The 16,797-nt window shown below is 45.3% G+C and overlaps 1 protein-coding gene and 1 long non-coding RNA gene across 11 annotated transcripts in view; one reads left to right on the plus strand and one right to left on the minus strand.

Moving 5' to 3' along the window:
* LOC140914821 (uncharacterized) overlaps positions 1-7,978 on the minus strand; it is a 26,110-nt gene extending 18,132 nt beyond the window's left edge. For 3 of the 5 annotated variants that reach the window (XR_012160002.1, XR_012160001.1, XR_012159998.1), the window contains exon 1: positions 6,097-7,978. This is a non-coding gene — a long non-coding RNA (uncharacterized lncRNA). The remainder of the gene's footprint in view (positions 1-6,096) is intronic. The other 2 variants (XR_012160003.1, XR_012160000.1) reach the window with 2 other exon arrangements.
* Positions 7,505-16,797, plus strand: part of RGN (regucalcin) — a 25,901-nt gene continuing 16,608 nt past the window's right edge. Inside the window, exons 1-3 of one of the 6 annotated variants that reach the window (XM_073353488.1) lie at positions 8,181-8,442; positions 11,524-11,577; positions 13,171-13,336. In XM_073353488.1, the coding sequence (XP_073209589.1) occupies positions 13,174-13,336 (163 nt within the window). In that variant the 5' untranslated portion in view covers positions 8,181-8,442; positions 11,524-11,577; positions 13,171-13,173. The other 5 variants (XM_073353525.1, XM_073353498.1, XM_073353515.1 and 2 more) reach the window with 5 other exon arrangements.

The following is a 16,797-nucleotide window of genomic DNA, read 5'->3' on the forward strand; positions in this document are numbered from 1 at the left end:
GTATCCGCAAAAAGAAAAGGAGGACTTGTGGCACCTTAGAGACTAACCAATTTATTTAAGCATAAGCTTTTGTGAGCTACAGCATCCGATGAAGTGAGCTGTAGCTCACGAAAGCTTATGCTCAAATAAATTGGTTAGTTTCTAAGGTGCCACAAGTCCACCTTTTCTTTTTACCTTCAAATAGTAAATCAAGGAGGTCTACAGACATAGGTGTCACTACTTCTTTGAGTGATGGTCCCAACATGCATTCCACGCACGGAATAACACATGCCTACCCTGTGCCTGAGTCTAGAATTTTTTTTTTTAATTTTTACAAGTACTGCCTGTGGGAGGTGGCACAAGACAGGAGGTCCAGAAGATCGGGGTTCTGACCTTTGACCAGATAAGACTGGCGAAGAAATAGGTGCCACCCTATGCCATGGGGCCCTCCTTTGTCAGTTGATCCATTCTACTGGCAATGTTGGGGATAGTGGGAGCCCTACCCTAAACACCCAGGATTGGTGCAGGAGTCCCACATGCCATTGCCTAGACACTCACAATGGGCCCTGTCAGAATATTCAGAACAGCAAGGTGAGCCTGATCCGCTAGTTCTGGGAGAAAAAAAACGAGGAGTACTTGTGGCACCTTAGAAACTAACAAATGTGGGCTTTCGTGGGATAAAACTCACTTCATCAGATGCATGCAGTGGAAAATACAGTAAGAAGATATATATACACATACATACACACGCACACCATGAAAAAAATGGGTGTTGCCATGCCAACTGTAACAAGACCAATTAATTAAGGTGGGCTATTATCAGCAGGAGGAAAAAAAAACCTTTTGTAGTGATAATCAGGATGGACCACTTCAAACAGTTGACAAGAAGGTGTGAGTAACAGTAGGGGGGGAAATTAGCAAGGGGAAATAGTTTTTCTTTGTGTAATGACCCATACACTCCCAGTCTTTATTCAAGCCTAATTTAATGGTGTCCAGTTTGCAAATTAATTCCAATTCTGCAGTTTCTCGTTGGAGTCTGTTTTTGAAGTTTTTTTGTTGGAGAATTGTGACTTTTAGGTCTGAAATTGAGTGACCAGGGAGGTTGAAGTGTTCTCCGACTGGTTTTTGAATGTTATAATTCTTGATGTCTGATTTGTGTCCATTTATTCTTTTGTGCAGAGATTGTCTGTCTGGTTTGGCCAATGTACATGGCAGAGGCATTTCTGGCACATGATGGCGTATCACATCGGTAGATGTGCAGGTGAACGAGCCTCTTATGGTGTGGCTGATGTGATTAGGTCCTATGATGGTGTCCCTTGAATAGATATGTGGACAGAGTTGGCAACGGGCTTTGTTGCAAGGATAGGTTCCTGGGTTAGTGTTTTTGTTGTGTGGTATGTGGTTGCTGGAGAGTATTTGCTTCAGGTTGTCTTGCTTACAGGCTGTCTGTAAGCAAGGACTGGCCTGTCTCCCAAGATCTGTGAGAGTGATGGGTCGTCCTTCAGGATAGGTTGTAGATCGTTGATGATGTGCTGGAGAGGTTTAAGTTGGGGGCTGAAGGTGACGGCTAGTGGCATTCTGTTACTTTCTTTGTTGGGCCTGTTCTGGAGTGGGTGACTTCTGGGTATTCTTCTGGCCCTGTCAATCTGTTTCTTCACTTCAGCAGGTGGGTACTGTAGTTTTAAGAATGCTTGATAGAGATCTTGTAGGTGTTTGTCTCTGTCTGAGGGATTGGAGCAAATGCGGTTGTATCATAGAGCTTGGCTGTAAAAGATGGATCGTGTGGTGTGGTCTGGGTGAAAGCTGGAGGCATGTAGGTAGGAATAGTGGTCAGTAGGTTTCCAGTATAGGGTGGTGTTTATGTGACCATCGCTTATTAGCACTGTAGTGTCCAGGAAGTGGATCTCTTGTGTGGACTGGTCCAGGCTGAGGTTGATAGTGGGAAGGAAATTGTTGAAATCATGGTGGAATTCCTCAAGGCATGGGTCCAGATGATGAAGATGTCATCAATATAACGTAAGTAGAGTAGGGCTGTTAGGGGACGAGAACTGAGGAAGCGTTGTTTTAAGTCAGCCATAAAAATGTTGGCATATTGTGGGGCCATGCGGGTACCCATAGCAGTGCTGCTGACTTGAAGGTATACATTGTCCCCAAATGTGAAATAGTGGTGGTTGAGAGCAGTCTCATTGTCTTCACCAGATGAGGCGGTTACTCCATCTTCTATCTCTGCCAAATGACTTTAAACAAAATCAAGAGCTCATGCACAGAGTCACTTCGGAACTATAGATTGAGCTTGAGGAAGTCTAGGAGCCTCAGCACAGCTTACTAGACATTCTGTAGCTTTCCAGTCCCAATCCAGTGGCCTTCCGCATCAACATCATGGACACAGTAAAGACAGTTTGGCGCATACCTGCTTTGTGTGCTCCTACCCCAAGAGGGTCAAGAAGGGTTATTTTGTTGCATCAAAAACTTTCTGCCTTTGGTTCTCTTACCCACCACCCTAACTCTTTGGTGGTACAGGCAGCTACAGAATGGTCCAAGCAACAGCACCCAAAGACTACTCCCTCTGATAAAGGGCACAAGTGACTTGACTTTCAAGGGACAACAGCCTTCTCTTCTACTTCCCTGCAGTTCAGAATCTCAAATTATCAGGCCCTCTTGGCCAAATATGATTTTACAAATTATAATAAGTTGTTGGAATTTAAGGACAAGCACCCTGAGGAGGCTAGGGCCTGCTTCCAGGCCTTAGAGGATGAGGTCAGATTGGTGGCCAAAACTTCCCTCCTAGCTGCGGTGGATCTGGCAGATACTGCTTTTAGAGGGATGGCTACGGTCACTGCTATGAGGAGACACTTGTGTTTACAATCTTCAGGTTTACCTACAGAGGTGCAAAGTACCATGCAAGATCTGCCCTTTGATACTATCAACCTATTACACAAGAAGACAGATGAGTCTCTTCACTCCTCAAAGGCTTGAAAACAATGCTTCATTCACTGAGCATTTATGCCCCTGCCTCGAACAGAAAACACCATAGAAAGGGGTATAGAGCAAGACTGCTGCCTCGGCCATTTTACCACCAACATCCTCAGGAGCCACCACACAACACTCTAACCCCAAACAAAGAGGTTTTTCAGACAGAACTGTAAAGACCCGCATCTCTTTATTGATGCCTCTTCATTCCCCTCCTCTGATGTACACAAGAAGATCTGGATGACCTTGACAACTGGAGTAATAGAAATGGGTTGAAATTTAATAATGCAAAATGGAAGGTAATGCACTTAGGGACTAACAGCAAGAATTTTTGCTATAAACTGAGGATTTATCAGTTGAAAGTTATAGAGGATGAGAAAAACCTGGGTATATTCATTGAACATAAAGATGAGTATGAGCTGTCAACACAATGCAGCCATGAAAAAGGCTAATGCAGTCCTAGGATGCATCAGGTGAGGTATTAAAAGTAAAGGCAGGGAAGTACCATTATACAAGGCACTGGTGAGACCACATCTGGAATATTGTGTGCAATTCTGGTCTCCCATGTGTAAGAGAGAGGAATTCAAACTGGAACAGGTGCAGAGAAGGGCTACTAGGATGATCAAAGGAACGGAAAACCTACCTTATGAGAGGCGACTCAAAGAGCTTTGCTTGTTTAGCCTAACCAAAAGAAGGCTGAAGGGAGATATGATTGCTCTCTACAAATATATCAGAGGGATAAATACCAGGAACGGAGAGGAGTTATTTCAGTTCAGTGCCAATGTGTACACAAGAACAAATGGATATAAACTGGCCACCAAAACATTTAGGTTTGAAATTGGATGAGGGTTTCTAACCATCAGAGAAGTGAATTTCTGGAATAGCTGTCCCAGGGAAGCAGTAGGGGCCAAAAACCTAACTGGCTTCAAGACTGAGCTTGGTCAGTTTATGGAGGGGATGGTATGTTAAGACTCCCTACAATGACACGTAGCCAATCTGCAACTGCTAGTAGCAAATATCTCGAACCGCTGGTGGCGGGACACAAGATGGGGAGGGCTCTGAGTTACTACAGAGAATTGTTTTCCAGGTGTCTGGCTGCTGGGCCTTCCCCACCTACTCAGGGTCTAACTGACTGCCATATTTGGGGTTGGGAAGGAATTTTCCCTGTGTCAGATTGGCAGAGAATCCTGCGGGGGAGGGGTTTCACCTTCCTCTGCAGTACAGGGCTCGGGTCACTTGCAGGTTTAAATGAATGTAAATGGTCGATTCTCTGTAACGTGAAGTCTTTAAATTATGATTTGCGGACTTTAATAACTCAGAGGTTATGGGTCTCTTACAGGAGAGGGTTGGTGAACTTCTGTGGCCTACAATGTGTAGGTGGTCAGACTTGAAGGCCAGAAGGGGCCATTATGATCATCAAGTCTATTTGGAGGCTGCCTTATCCAATTTGCCAAAAATGGAGGGCCATAGCTAGAGACAAGTTTCTGATGCCTCCTACCCACAAACCTCCTTCCTAGTTCCTTTTCAGGGACCAGTCTGATGAGATTCTACAACAAGAGATGAACTCCCTTCTCTTCCGGGGAGCCGTAGAAAGGCTGCCTAGGATGGGCTGAGTGTGCTGGAGGGGGCAGGTGCAGTAGGAGGACACAAAGCAGCATCTGTAGGCCCACGCCTGTGCAAAGCAGCGCTTCATGCAAGGAGGTGTGGACAGGCCACCACGCAGTTCCTTCTGAACTGCCTGCAGCTTCAGATGAAGTGATTACATGTCTGCTATTTCTCAGCTTCCTGCCTTTCTTAACATAGTGATTTACAGTTTTTCCTCTATTTGTTTAGTTATCTATTTCTTTTTCTTTCAGTCCTGTTTTTGGTTCATGGAGTGTGTAATGCTTTCCTTTAGGAACCCAAAACCATAAGCTATTGTTACACCTCTCTGCCTTAGCAAGAAAGCTCTGCTGGAGATTAGACAGTAAGACAGCTCCCTCCCGCACCAGTCTCTCCACCTCACCAGCAAAGTCCTTAAGCTCCTGTTACCTGCAAAGCAAGGTTAAGACAGGCAATTAGTGAACCTCAGTTTCTGAGTTCCACACGGACATCACGCTGTAGCATCCAGCCCTTCTCACTGGGCCCTCACAGAAATTAATTTTGAACAAGCTCTGTCTTTGCCTAAACCAGTTTCTCACTTACATCAAGCTACTATCATCTCCTGCCCTCCACCCACGAGGCTCCATCATTTACAAAATCAGAGAGTGTTGTCCCCATTTTCCCCTAAGTTATAGATAAGCAGAATGGGAAATATAAGGCAAACAAAAAAGAAAAAGTCCCTTGGCATTGCCTCAAGAGCCAGGAAATACCTCTTGGGGGTTCAGACTCTGCTGTGTCCCCGATGTGCTCACTAGGCTCTTCCCTAGCTTAATTGCTTTGTTTTCCTTATATGTAAATGTAATTTTCATTGGCTATGGTTTACAACCCTTGACACAGACAGGTAAATCCACATTCCTTTGTCTAAGGCATGCTTGTTTGTTCACTGCCTCCAAAACACACTTTAAGAACATATTTCTGGAGTGTGCGCACACAAAACTCTCTTTACACAACCCATACATACTTCAATGATATTCATGCCCAGTGTGTCACCAGGTTTTATATGATACCTTACAAGTGGGTTTGTCAATTTCTTTCATTAGCTCAATCTTCCACCAGCGAATTGGGAGTGGGGTGGGAAAAGAAGCACAATTTTCCCTGGGAGACACTCATGTTTACAATCTTCAGGTTTCCCTAGAGAGGTGCAAAGTACCATCCAAGATCTGTCCTTCGATACTATCAACCTATTACACAAGAAGATGGATGAGTCTCCTCACTGAAAATTGCCCTACCAATTAACAAGGCTCTGTTATCACCTGCTTGCAGTCTGGTAAACATATGTCACTAGCTAGCCCACCTGTAAGCAAGCAGATGATAAACACTATATACCAGCCCAGAGAATAGAGCACTCCTTATAAGACGCTGTCTAGCTAAATATTCTGACAGCACCCTCCAATGGAGCTTAGTCTACATCTATAGCTTTACTGAAAGATGTTCCCATAACAGAAATTTGTAGGCCTGCAACTTGGTCTTCTATTCATACCTTTGCCATGCATTATATCATCTTACCTGCTTGCCAGGATGATGCTACCTTTAACGTCACAGTCCTTCAAAACCATCTTGGACTTGCCTCCTCAGCATCCACCTCCTTGTTGAGTTAGTGGTTGGGCGGTAGAGCGCCCATAGAGACAGATGTTTGAAGAAGTGGAGGTAACCTTACAGCAACTTGAGTTCTTTGAGATGTTTTGCCCCTGTAGGTACACTCTAGCCAGCGGTGTCACTTGGGATACCAAAGGTAAAGTCTAAATGTTGACATCCTTTCATCTACGAGAGACGGTGGGAATTGCAGCCTGTGATGTAGATGGTTTGCAATGTCTCATGTGACTGAATAGTCTGTTTCCCCACATTTTATCAAATTGTGTCAGCTGTATGAAATAACTGGAATGGGGTCTGATATGGAGGGGCAGAAGGTGGAGTTTAGGGGCTGGGTATCTAGGGGTGTGGAGTGGGGTTGAGTGATTTGGGGGGCGGAGACCCTACCACTGAGGTGAGACAGCAGTAGGGCAACTGTTTAGGAGCTGGCTGGGTCAAGGGGGAAGGGCCTTACTGGATCCAATCCTAAAACATGAAGTTTAATTGGGGGGGTGGGATTGTCACTTTTTTGCACCATCCACCCTACTATGCACAGGTGCCCCCACGGAGCCAGGCTGGACCCTTTGCTCCTGCAGATGCCTGGTATTGAGTCAGCCTGACCCCACCCCATTCTGTCTCAGGTGTTACTAGGAGATGGTGACAGAGTTCAGGCTCCTGTGCTGGGCCTGTGCAGGCTCTGCAGTAAAAAAAAAAAGGGCCTGGCAGACGCAATGCTGTTCCCAAGCTGCCACCCCCCTGAAGCCATCACCTACACAGACAGCTCCTCAGCATCCCTGCTCCACCCAGCCAGCTCCCCACCTTAAGTTGGCATCTCCCCTACAGGCACCATGTGGGGAGCCCCACCGACGAGTCAGTGCTGCCCCTGCCAGGTGGCACCACTAACACCCTGAGCTCCTCTGTTGCTGTATTTTCTTTATGGGCAGGGGCGAGATCTGCCAGCTCAGCAACACTCTACCTCTGAGGCTGGAGTAGCACTACTAGCCAGGGAAAACAATGTTATTGAATGGTTTCAGAGTAGCGCCCGTGTTAGTCTGCACCCAATGAAGTGAGCTGTACCTCACGAAAGCTCATGCTCAAATAAATGTGTTAGTCTCTAAGGTGCCACAAGTCCTCCTGTTCTTTTTGCAATGTTACTGAATGTGGTGGGAGTGAGGTGAGAGGGCTTTGCCCCTCTCTGTCTCTCCCCACTCCCCCCCCTTGTGGTGGCCCTGCCCTGGGCTATGGAGGCTCTGCTCTGCAGCCGGGAACTGAGTGGGGGTGCAGCTGAGCCTCCTTATACGCCCTTTTCGGCGGCATGGTGCTCTGTGCAGGCCTGCAGACTCCGCTTTGCCCACGGGCGTGTGTCTGCCCTCTGGCCGGGCATCCCTAGGCCCACACCGTCTGGAGAACTCCAGTTAGCGGAAGGTGAGCAGTAACCTTTCCTTGCTGCCGCACGGCGAAGAGCCCGAAACAGGGAAGGGCAAAGAAAGCAAAAGAGCGGGGGCGTGGGGGGAAGAGTCCAACCCCGCGCTGAGAAGCAGGGCGGCTGGGCGTGCAGGGGTGAAGAAGGTGGGAAGGGAGGAGCTGCCCTGACACGGGGCTGGAGTCACGCCCCGGAGAATGCCAGGGCGGCTGTCTGCACCCACACAGCCCGGCCAACGGGGGTGCTCGCTAATCACGGAACTGCCCCTTGGCTCCGCTTTACCTGGCCCCGGTGGGTCCGGCCTTGCGCCAGCTCTGGCTGCAGCCAAGGCCCGGCCTCGCCTTCGGGTCTCTCCCCTGCCCCCCCGCCCCGCACGCAGCCAGCACAGACACGGCGCCGCCGCCGCCGCCGCAGCTCGGCCCCCGCCGCGAGACACCCGCCCAGCGCCCCGGGCTCGGCGCGGCCCCGCGGGGGAGAGGGCGCCGCGCGCGCACTGGGGACCATCGCGCGGGCGCGCGCCTCTCGGGGCGGGCACCGGCGTGGGCGGAGAAGCCTCGTGGGGAGCGCGCGCGCGCCCCGGCGAGGCGCTTGCAGGGTCTGTCGCCGCTGCCGCGGGTGGCGGGCGGAACTTTGGCTGGGGGCGGCGCCAGCGGGCTCTGCCCTGCACCGCACCGGCCTGGGGCCAAGTGCTGAGCCGGCCCGCTGCCCCCAGGGCGGGGAGTGGAAAAATGCAGCGAGTGACCCGCGTTAACCAGTAACAGAGTCAGGGGCTATAAGTGCTTAGTCCTCGCCGAGGCTGCAGCCAGCGCCGGAGCCAAGAACTCCCCCCCCCCCCGGTCTTGTGCCTTCCTCCGAAGCAGGTACCGCGGGGGCTGCAAAGGGGCACCAGCCCAGGGCTCCTTGGGGCAGGGGGTTTGAGCGCACCAGGCAGCGTGCTTGGCCAAGGCAGAGTGACTGCGTTTGTGGGCGTGTTTCCGCCCCCCGGGACTTCTTCATTGTAACGGGCTGTTGTGTCGCGGGGCTAGGGTTACAATGCGAGCCGTGTGTGGAAGTGGATCTTAAAAGTGCATCAGCTGGGTGTGTAGTAAATGGAAAGGTGAACGGGGAAGCGCGCTGTGTGCAGCCGGGATGCTGTGGCTACGGTTTGCAGGGCTTTGCCTAGCAGTGAGTTGGAAAGGTATTAAATGTGGCATTCAGAGTTAGGTCATTCAACGTTGCCTCTCTGAAACATGTTTGAAATTGAGTCTTTTCCTTTGCTAGTTTCTCTCTTGTCTGATTTGCCTCGGCAACTTTTGAGACCTTGTGACATGAAGACTTAACTTATGCAAATGTAGTGCCGCGAGGCATAATTCCGAAACATAAACATATGTCTAGACATTTACATAGCTATGTGGATAAAATGAGCCAGCTGGTCTCACGATCTTTGGTATTGGCTTAAATGCCAATAATACAGCGTTCGCTCGGGAATCTTGTTGTTTCTAATTCATGAAAGATATAACCCACTTTCATATGAAGCAGAACGACTCCATGGCTACTTTAAACAAGTCAGCTGCTGATGCTTATTTATGTAGGCACCACATATATAGTACCTAAGACATTTACATAAGGGTGTTTTTTGCCACGAGGGGGAGAAGAGTTGCAGTGAACTGTATAAAGAAAAGGAGGACTTGTGGCACCTCAGAGACTAACAAATTTATTTGAGCATGAGCTTTCGTGAGCTACAGCTCACTTCATCGGATGCATTCAGCTGTAGCTCACGAAAGCTTATGCTCAAATAAATTGGTTAGTCTCTAAGGTGCTGCAAGTACTCTTTTTCTTTTTGCGAATACAGACTAACACGGCTGCTACTCTGAAACTTGTGAATTGTATGCAATTAGACGAACAAAGGAAAAAATCATGCCCATAAATAAATTCTGAAGTTACTGTATTGCACAGATGTTCTGTATAGATGTAGAAATCTGATCCTGCAAACACTTGTATGTGTGCTTATTACTAGTTATATTAGTAGTACCAGTAATCCTGCAAACACATACATCAAGTGTGTTGGTGACCAGTGGGATTCAGAGGACTAAAGTTCATATTGAACATCATAAACTCCTTGGGACCTGACTAGGCTATCAGTTGGAAGCTTAAAAAAGAAAAGAAAACCCCATGGGGAAAAAGTAAAATTAAAGCGTGTTATATAGGTAACTCAGACTTAAAGGCCTAAATTGCCCGAAATGGAAACTTTGCAATTGTGTAGGAAGAACATAATAATGGAGTCCTCAGTCAGTTATTTAGGCCTTTATCATGCTTCTGAATCTGGCTTAGGTACTCATTGACAGTCTGTACTTCTATGTTCACCCCTTTTACGAGACTAAGTTAAATTTTGTTCAAAGCATACCAAGTAAGGTATCATTTGAAAACTCATGATTTACTGATCATTGTTGTCCTGGTGAAAATGTGTGTGGCAACATTGTATGTAAAGATATAAGATTCCACTATAGGATATTATCAAAGACATGTTCTGGAGAGCAGTCACACAAATGAGTTCCCCATAGACAAAAGACTAGCCAACACCTCAGCCAGGTGTTGGTGAAATCAAATGGACCATCACCTGATTAAGTGGCCACTCTTTCGTGTAGCAAAAATCTACATTTTGACAAAGAAGCAAGTTAAGGTTCCTGGACACACAGGTTTCTGTCTCCGGAACAGGGTGGATACAAATCAATGATTTTTTTTTTTTTTTTTTAGAAAAAATCAAAACAATCGGATTTTTTTTATTTAAATCTGATTTTTTTGATAAAATGCTTTTTGAGGAAAAAAAAACATCTAAAGATGGTTTTAATTAAGATACATTATAGCTCAAAGATATCTCATCATGGAATAGGGATTATAAATTCTAATTCTATAGTATGAGACAATATATTCATGTAATGTTTAAGAAAAGTTTTGTAAATGAGTTCCAATAGTTCATGGATTAGGGACCCAATTTTATGCGGTTGCAGGGGCTTCTGTATAGATTATTTAGGTTAATCTTTCTATCTACCCAATGGGACTCAGTGCTTAGTCGAGAAGATACCATCAGAGATGCTTAGTTTTGCAGTTCTCAAACTGTGGATTTGTGTCTCCAGAGGTAACATGCTTGTTAACAGCAAAAATGTTTTTAAATGTATAGAGGTGAGAAATAGCAGACTTCAACTCTGTTGTCCCTCTGCAGATTTGTGTACACAGAGTCAATCCCTTACCTCTCTCTAAAAGTGCAAAGTTTCAAAATGTTCAATGAATAGAAGATTGTAGGGGGCGGAATAGATCTGGACAAGGAGAAGAAGTCTGGAGAGATAAATGTGAGAAGTGAGGGACATATGCTTGTTTTGTTAAAATATTATATGTTTGCTTTTGAAGATAAAAATCCAGAATACTTAACATTGTTTTAGTTATACAATTTATATGTCTGTCTGGTGATGTTCTCCTCCTAATACTGCCTGGCAAGAAAATCCTCCAAATATTAATGATTAACTTGTTGAATTGGTGATAGTTCACCTCCCAATGACTTCAGAAATATCTGCTTCAGTTACCTTTGGTAAATGAAATAACCAAACAATCATTCTCTGATATAGCTGTCAAACCAATCTGAAAAGTTTTCAAAATAAATCACTGTTCAAAAATGTATAGTGTGTACCTTCTAAAAATGAAACCTACATCTATCTCTGAGTTGTGAAGAATATGTATTAAGGTTATAACAACCAACAAGAATGCACTTTTATGTAGAAAACCATGATTAAATTGAGTCTTCCTGGCTAGTGATTTAAATCAATTCGATTTAACTCAAATCCACCCTGCTCCGGAACATCAGCTGGATTCTTGTGCAAGAGAAAGGGCTATAAGAGGAGAGGGCAAACACCCCCTAATCATTTCTCTCCTTTGCCTTCTACCTATATCATCATCAACCCCTGAGGAAGAAAAGAAGCAACATTGGACTGGTGGAGATATCCTGACTAAAAGAGATTCAGCCAGTAAGACTGCTGGAACATGTCGGGAGAGAGACTTTTCCTTTGCATTCATCTAGCTCCCCAAACTGGGGACACGGAGGAACATTTGGGGTGGAGTGGTGGGCCTGGGCCAGCCCCAACAGGGCGAAGGGGGGAAATGCCACCTAGCCCTGCTCTGCTCTCCAGCTCTGCTCGGGTCCCGCTTCCGGCCCTGCTCTCAGCTGAGGCTCTGCTCCTTGCCCCAGCCTCGACCCCCTGTCCACCTCCCCTCCCCCAGAGCCACAGCCCTGCTCCCAGCTCAGGGAGGGGCAAGTGACCGTGAAAAGTTTGGGGATCACGGATCTAGCTTGTTAAGTTAGTTGTGTTTTTACCTTTTACTTCCTTGTAACTAATTCTGATTTAATGTGCCTCATTAACTACAGACTACAAATAATGTGTTGTTTTATCTAAATCATAGGTGCCGGCTCTGTGGGTGCTCTGGGGTGGAGCACCCACAGGGAAAAATTGGTGGGTGCCTTGCACCCACCGACAGCTCCCCACCCTGCCCCAGCTCACCTCCACCTCCACTCCACCTCCTCCCCTGAGCGCGCCGCTGGGTCCTGCTTCTCCCCCGTCCCTCCCAGGGCTTGCGCCACTTAACAGCTGTTTCATGTGGCAAGCCTGGGAGGGAGGGGAGAGTAGGGGGAACACCACGTGCTTGGGGGAGGAGGCAGGGCCAGGGCAGGGATCTGGGGAGAGATACAATAGAGGCAGGGAGGGGCAGAGTTGGGGCAGGGCCGGGGGGGGGGCGGTGCGAGCACCCACCGGCACCGCAAAAGTTTGTGCTTGTGATCTAAATGAGTGTGTTTGGATTGAAGTGTTTGGGAAACTCCATTTGGGATAGGAAGATTTGTGCATATCATAAACGACAGACTTTATATGAGCTTGTATTGTCCAGGAGGGGGCTGGGCAGTACAAGATGCATATTTCTGGGGGGAAGTCTGGGTCTGGGAGTTTGCTGGTGTTGCCATGAAGTGTAATCAGGAGTGGCTGGCTATTGCACTCAGACCCTACTGCTGGGAGTGATTTACATCCTGGAGGCTGTGTGTGAGAAGGCCAGACAGGAGTGGTCACTCTCACAGCAAAACAGTGTAAATTAAAAAGCACCCCAGGTTGGGGAATTGCGGCGACACAGCTACCCATCTGTTCAGATTGTACCCTTGGTAGAGTCACACTTTTACCAGTTAATTTGCTTTTTCAGCAACTGTCCTATTTTCCTGAGGGTAACCCTCTTCCATGAGACTTCAGTACCTAAAATCAGGGTTAAGTTAATATTTTTTTGCTGCCTCCTGATTTTCAGATGGTGATCAGGAGTCACTGTCTACTTCATTTGCTTTCTATGAGGGAAGAATAGCAGCAACTTGATGATCTCCAAAATCGCTGCTTTTTTTAAAATAGGTAGATAAGGCTCTCTTTAGAGAGCAGCCTGCATTACCATGTTCAAAGCATGAGGGAAAAAATAAACATTAATATTGTTTTACATTCAATTTCATTTCAGCTTTAAATTGGATTTAAAGCTGATTTTCTTTCACATATTAACGTTTTGCTTTGCTGACTTTGAATTCTTTTTTCTCTCAGGAAATGTCATCCATTAAGGTTGAGTGTGTTGTCAATGAGAATTGCAAAATTGGAGAATCTCCAGTCTGGGAAGAAAAGGAAAGCTCACTTATATATGTGGATATAAGTGGTAAAAAGATTTGCCGATGGAATTCATTCACCAAGCAAGTGCAAAGTGTTTCTGTGGGTAAGAAGCTGCTTTTAAAAGATGCCATGGATTGCCAAAATGTAAATGTTTTTAGTGTAAATGTTTTTCTTTGGATTGATAAAATATGCCTTTCCAAAAAGCTTAGACTCATGTGCATAAAGAAATTAAAAGTGCATAAATACCGAACAATTCCATGTTTAGTGTTGGGGGAAGAAAGAACATTCCCTACAATTCATGCCCATCACACTCTTTTGGAGAAAAGGAGCGGGCTTTGCAGTGTCTCTTCAAGACCAGTAAACTTATGATTGACTGGACCCAGTCCTAAGGATTTTTTTTTTCCTGTTTTGTTTCATTTAACATTTAGGTTTTTGCTATTTGGTTACATATAGTTATTCCTGTCTTTTGAATTTTGTAGTACCAGTTGTAATCCATTTTCCTTGGCCATCTATTTAGAATAGGAATGGTATGTATCCACATAGGTTCTGATCCTGCATCATTAAATTGCAAGATTTAATAAACTTTACATTCATTCCAAAAAGCCATTAGCATTCATTATTGTGAAAACAAGGTAATATACTTGTGAACATCATGCATAACAGACCATGTAACCTGTCTAGTATGAAAGAAAACATACTTGAATGGATAATTTAAAATTGTAAGTAATAGGATTTCCTTTTTGTACAATTTTTTATTAATAATGAATCTGTATTGTAAGAAACTGATTCCAGTTCATAAAAGTCTGGTTAACTTAGTCTGTCTATCAGCAGTAAATTGAGATACCTGTAAATTTAGGAGTTACTTAATTTAAACTTTGAAGGTAACTTCCTTCAGACTTCTGGTTTGAGGACTGGACAAAAGGCAGTAAATGGCATCTTACAGGTTATAGAGTTCTCCTTTGATGACGCTTCTAATTCTTTTATACTAGTATAGCGTTCCTTGGTACTGTATACGCTTGTTGGCTATGTTGGATGTTTAGAATGTGTGCATCTATGCTTCTGTTTCCACATCTCTGCCAGCCCAGTCGTATGTCTGAGTCCCATGCATTTCATTTATACTGTGAAGTAATTAAATTTGTGCAAAATGTTATATTACATTTCTTACATCCTATAAAAAAAAAACTTTTGGTAATTTAGTTTCCAAATCAGTTCTTGTCTGATATTTATCCCAAGTTTTACTGGCTATACCTGTTAGTTATTCTTCCTTACTTTGTTTCTAGATAGTAGGCTTTTATAGAAACAAGATATTTCTACTCAACTTTTCTTTTCTGTTTTTGTCAATTCCCTGTTAATCACCTGTAATTGTACCTAATGGGTCAGTTGAGTGTAAAGTAACCAGGGATCATTTGCTAATTCTCTGATCTACTTAAATCCCTGGAAAGCTCTGCCACCTACTGATTTTATTTTATTTTTTTACAATATGACTAAACTATTGATATTTTCTGTGTTCTAATGGTACTGTATTTAACAGAGAGAATGAAGCTTAGATTTCTATGTTGAGCAGTTATCTTAGTTATTTTATATTTAGTTTTTGCATCTTGGGCAACAACTTAATGGTGAATTGTGCAAGAGTTGTTTAATAGATTTTAATTTCAGTCTTGCTGATGTAAAGGTCGTATCTGTAATGTCCCCGATCCCATTGAACTCAGTGGGACTACTCACATGCTTAAAGTTAAGCACACACACGTCTTTTTTGCCCGCAATATCTCCCATCTGATATTCCCCCCCCTCCCCCCCCGTTTTCTGTCACATCTAAGCCTTCACTCTGTTCTCCTAACCCAAGACTGGAAAACAGGGTTCCCTTACACTTCTTCCATTCTTCCACTGTGTCTAGTGGGAAATTGAGCTATACAGTCCCTTCAGAGACTATCTGCAGTGCGTTTAAAATAACCAAATACATAAGTAACTTTCACTGTTTCTGTATAATATTAACACAGATGCAGGATGATCTAGACCAGTGGTTCCCAAACTAGGGGCGCTGCTTTTTCAGGGAAAGCCCCTGGCGGGCCAGGCCAGTTTGTTTACCTGCTGCGTCCACAGGTTCGGCCGATCGCAGCTCCCACTGGCCATTCTTAGTCAAAACACAGTTTGGTCCCATCAATGCTGCAACACTACAATGTTGTAATTGGGTCATTTGTAAAGATTGAATAGGGTATTTGGGTTGTTAAGATTTTTAAGTTATTTTTCTTTCTTTTCATGTTGGTTCAACATTAACAGTAATTTGAGTACAGGAATCAGTTGCCAGGGCCTCAGTTTTGCTTGTTGTACACCATTAAACAAAACTCTCTAACATTTAGTAATCATGCATACGAAGTAAAGAAAAGAAGTCACAACATTTAAAACCCAAGTCTTCATTTTAACATATCCTTTTATAGAATCTTTTAACTGATGGGGAGGGGAAAGTTTATTTGAAAGTTCCCAGCCAATGGGAACTGTGGAGCCAGTGCTCGGGGTGGGAGAGAGGCAGTGTGCAGAGCCTTCTAGCCGCGCCTCCGCCTGGGAACAGCAGGGACAGGTCGCTGCTTGCAGGGAGCCACCCGAGGTGAGTGCTCCCCAGATCCAGCAATCCGAGACCCCTCTCATGCCGCAGCCCCCATCCCCACACCCTCTCTTCCACCCAGACTCCCTCCCTCTTAGTTAACCGGAATTTTTCACTTACCGGAACCCCCATTCCCCGAACATGCCGGATTAAAAAAGTCTTTTACTGTAGCTTTCACCTCTCACATTCTGTTAAAATCCAGTGCTATTTTTCAGTAGACAGAATAAATGTACACAAGAGGAGGAGAGAGAATAGCAAAGGGTAGAAAAATGCAGTTTCAGTCTCTAACACTGGCAGATTAGGTCTGGTCTAACTGGCTTAATTAAGTTTCTCAGGGCTGAAAAATCCAATGCCCCCTGACCAGCGTACTTAAGCTGGCGCAGTGTATGCAGCTCTAGGTTGACGGAAGACAAACCCGTAGTTTCTGGAAGACCATAGACAAAGCATATGGTACATTAAAGGTGCAGTAGGTTATATATATTTTCAGAGGCAAAGACTACAATCTCTTCAAGTTTGTGACTTGCAGCATAGAAGGGCTTCTCTACACTTAAAACACTATGGTGGCACAGCTGCAGTGCTTCAGTGTAGACACTACCTACTCCAACAGGAGGGTTTGTTATGTTGGCGTAAGTAAAGCTGTGTCTACACTGCCACTTTCAATGCTAAAACTTTTGCTAAACGCTAAAACGCCCCCCTGGGCGACAAGTTTTAGCTCTGGAAAGCACCAGTGTAAACCGCACTTTATTGCCGGGAGCTGTGCTCCCGGCGATAAAGCTACCACCACTCGTTAGGGGTGGTTTTTTTTTTAATCTCCAGGAGAGCTTTCCCACTGCGATAAAGTGTGACTACACTGCTCACGTCACAGCGCTGCCGTGGCCAGGCTGTAATGTGGGTAGTGCATACACAGCCTAATCCTCCGCCCCAGGAGGCGGTAGCTTGGTCAATGGAAGAATTCTTCCATTGAC

This window comes from Lepidochelys kempii, chromosome 1 (genome assembly GCF_965140265.1).
Source record: "Lepidochelys kempii isolate rLepKem1 chromosome 1, rLepKem1.hap2, whole genome shotgun sequence".
Taxonomy (NCBI): domain Eukaryota; kingdom Metazoa; phylum Chordata; order Testudines; family Cheloniidae; genus Lepidochelys; species Lepidochelys kempii.